The sequence below is a fragment of the Perkinsus marinus genome, assembly GCF_000006405.1.
Source record: "Perkinsus marinus ATCC 50983 genomic scaffold scf_1104296930046, whole genome shotgun sequence".
Classification (NCBI taxonomy): Eukaryota; Perkinsozoa; order Perkinsida; family Perkinsidae; genus Perkinsus; species Perkinsus marinus.
In genome coordinates this window covers 1-3,771 of record NW_003216284.1, presented here as the reverse complement: position 1 = coordinate 3,771, position 3,771 = coordinate 1, and the positions used below count along the sequence as shown (strand labels likewise).

Genomic DNA, 3,771 nt, shown 5'->3' with positions numbered 1-3,771 from the left:
GCTGCGACTTCTACTGTGACTTCCTCGGAGACAGAGGGTCTCGAGAAAACTAGGGTCGATGAACTGTCTTCTGCTAGTACTACGACATCTACTACATCGACCACTACTGAAGAAGCGATCACGTCGTCAACAACCACAACTACTTTGTCCTCCACGACAGCTTCGACTACCGAGGCTACTGCGACTCCTACTACGACGGAAATTGTCGAGGAAGTTTGGGTCGAGGAATTGTCTCCTTCCACTACTACGACATCTAGTACGTCGACCACTACTGAAGGAGCGATCACGTCCTCAACCACCACAATTAGTCTGTCCTCTACAACTCCGACTACCGAAGTTACTACGACTTCTACTACGACGGAGAGTCTCAAGGAAGATTGGGTCGATGAATTGTCTTCTTCCAGTACTACGCCCTCTACTACGTCGGCCACTACTGAAGAAGCGACCACGTCCTCAATAACCACAAGTACTTTGTCCTCCTCGACTACTGAGCCTACTGCAACTATAACGACAACTGATAGTTTCGTAGGAGTATGGACTGATGTACTGTCTTCTACCAGTACAACAGCATCCAATACATCGACCATCACCACGGGAGGCTCGATTGACGATTATACAGAAAGCATCGAGGAAATCTCGTCCGAGTTGTCATCATCCATTACAGTCACCACTACTGCTCCCTCGGGCACAACTGAAAGAATGACTGCATCGTCTGCTTATGAATCGGCCGGGTGGACATCAGCAACAAATTCCCCTGCAGCCTCGGTGATACATCCAACTACCGACTATGTCGCTACCACCTCTACGACGAGGAACTTCGATGAGATTTGGGACGACACGTCTTCTACAACTACGACATCGACTTCTTGGACCACCACCGACGAAATGGAGGTCTCAACACCGACAACGACGACAATAACCACCATCGGCCTGGACGAGTCGTCTCTAGTGGTAGACTCCACTCCGGCCGAAATGACGGTCTCAGAGATGGCATCAATAGACGACTACACAGAGAGCGTCGAGGAAACGTCGTCTCATGTCTCGTCATCTACTACTGTTACTGCTCCGTGGAGCACAACTGGGGCTGCGGCATCATCTTCGGCCACTGACGTTGATGAATTGTTGTCAACAGTAGAAGTCACCCCATTTTCAGAGGTACTTCCAACATCCGAGTATACTTCTACTCTCACAGCAATGGAGAGCCTCGGGGAGATCTGGACTCATGCGCTTTCCAGTAGTACAACTACTTGGAGGACCACCACCGACGAGCCGGATATGTCCACAACAACCACTACAACCACCACCACCGCCACAACTACAACAACTACAACAACAACAACAACTACTACTACTACTACTACTACTACTACTACTACTACTACTACTACCACCACAACCAACACAACTACACCAACCACTTCAACTGGACTGGATGAGTGGCCTCCATTGGCAGAATTCACTTCGGCTCCACTAACGCCTTCTACAGACGTGTATACAGAAAGCGTCGAGGGAACGTCGTCCGATGGGTCGACCCCCACTAGCCTCACGGCTGCTGCTCTGTCTGACACAGCTGATGCAACGGCGGCTTCGTCACCGACGATAGCTCCCAAATCTACTTTAACGGCTACTTTGACCACTCCTGGTCTTAACTATCCATCAACTTCCACTATGAACTCAACCGAGTTTGTTCCAACTCAAGCGGCATCTTCTGACGGAGAGCTGGTTAACACGACGGCAAAGAATGGAGTCGATGACGCGACATATAAGTCAAATCTATCCCCAGGTAAACCGCCACTAGGTAAGGGTGGCAAGATCGTAGCATGCTCATGTCAGGACCGGAATCGCCAGCGATCGTAACAAATTCTTCGTCTCCGAGCCCATCCAAACACAAAGTTATTGTTATGATGATTGTTGTATGATGGTAAAATTGTTTTTATGGTCATTAACTGTTAAAATATTATGTGAATCCCATTGTGAGGATGCTACTGGACGCTAGAGTGCGTCGATTGTCTTCGCAGTCATCAATTCTTGTCTCGAACAATTTGTTCTATTCTTTGTGGATTGCTGCCGCGCTTTCTTTGCACTGCACTTGGGGGATGTGGCAATCGCTGCCTTTGAGCGTAGCTTGAAGAGCCCGACATATGCGGGCAACGAAGATGAGCGAGGAATTCGATAAACACTATCATGCGCATACGCACTGATAGATTTATCAGAGCTCTCTTAATTAGGGGACTGCCTTGAGCTGGTATAGGAACTGCCAACATTCAGATCTACAGGACTTCCAATTCAGCGTCTTGACACTTCCAAGTTGGAAGTCGCTGAATTCAATCCACTATTCCCATCAGATCGTATTATAGTCGAGTATTGACAAGGTCACTAGGCAACACGGCAACGATACTGGATCAAAAGAGTTCATTTTATCTCCAACAATGTTCAACTAGGAGAAAACGCAGTATCGAGTCGTCGCGCTGATTCCTTCACCGGTATCGATCAAATAGGAAGGTGGTTGACCAGCAACGCCCGTTACCGAAGAATCGGGACCCTCCGTTTGAAGTGCCCTTGCTCGAGCCCTAAAAATTGGTGTGATCCACAGAGTACTCTCCGTCTGAGCTCCGAATCTCGTCAGCGCCTTCGCAGTGGATCTCTCGCAGAGTATGTCTCGACATTTCATGATTCAGCGCTAAGCTTGAGAGAAGTTGTGAGGGCATCAGATCCGGCTCCCCGAGCTCGTGATATTTCCCCAACCTACGCCCAAAAAGTCGTGCATTCTCTGGATAATGCTACAGCATTGCTGTAACAGCGACACTGTCGCCTCATTTTCCTGGTGACCTCGTTGCTGTCGATGATGACACAGATCAATTCCATGTTGGTAAGGTCGATGCCGACATGACATCTATGAACGCTGTGTCTGGCATCTAGACATACGAGAAAAGTCATTTGTCACTAAACACACATGTAGAGAGGTGACAATACCAATTCTCTACATGTGGGCCGAGTAGCAAGGGTGGGGTACAGAACTTCCTCCTATGTGCAAGTTTGGGCTGTCCCCCCATCTGCTACTAGGGAATGTGTAGTGATTGCAATGTATGTATTGATCATGACGAAAAGGGATCCCAGACGAGTTCTACACCATTGTGTGCGAGCGAAAAAATTCCTGCGCTCATCGAGGGCGCACCGACAGGGAACCATCGCGCACGCCTTGTAACTATTGAGATCATAGCGAAATAGACAAACACACAACAACACTCTTCCACGATGAGATGATGCTGGCTAATGTCAAGAAGGCTTTACCAAGTTTATGCAAGTTTTTCAAGTTGAGCCAATTGTCGACAAGTCCAGTCTTTTCTAGTACGTCAGACTACTGCAGGATGAGGAAGGACTGGGCTCGATCTCGTGCTTGATAGTTCACTAGCGATGGGTACAAAGTGCCTGAATGTGAGATAGTGCGATCTGATTGGAATTATCGATGCTGTGAGAGGAGGTCAATAACGTATGAGTCGGTATTTAGTTTTCTTCGTATCAATCGATAGATATGTCTTCCAGTCTCCGCGGTTCTGAACAGCCCCCGAAGCAATGGAGGAAGATTGTTATTCTTTTTGGACCTCCTGGTGCCGGCAAGGGTACTCAAGGCCCCAAGATGGAGGAAAGTAATACATAGATTCTTATTGTTGGGTCAGTGCTCATGTCACTCGTTGAACTCCGGTTGTGATGTTCAGCTTACAAGATTCCCCAGCTTTCTACCGGTGACATGCTTCGAGCTGCCGTTGCGGC

At 48.3% G+C, this 3,771-nt stretch overlaps 2 protein-coding genes across 2 annotated transcripts; both read left to right on the top strand.

The window, feature by feature from the left end:
• Positions 1-337: 337 nt before the first annotated feature.
• Pmar_PMAR007392 (Salivary glue protein Sgs-3 precursor, putative) lies at positions 338-1,110 on the top strand (the record flags this gene model as incomplete). Its single annotated transcript, XM_002787201.1, has 1 exon — positions 338-1,110. A coding segment is annotated over one exon (773 nt), but the record flags the coding sequence as incomplete, so codon positions are not given.
• Positions 1,111-1,138: 28 nt separating this feature from the next.
• On the top strand, positions 1,139-1,682 carry Pmar_PMAR007391 (polythreonine protein, putative; the record flags this gene model as incomplete). The annotated part of the gene is made up of 1 exon (XM_002787200.1): positions 1,139-1,682. A coding segment is annotated over one exon (544 nt), but the record flags the coding sequence as incomplete, so codon positions are not given.
• Between the last annotated feature and the right edge of the window lie 2,089 nt (positions 1,683-3,771).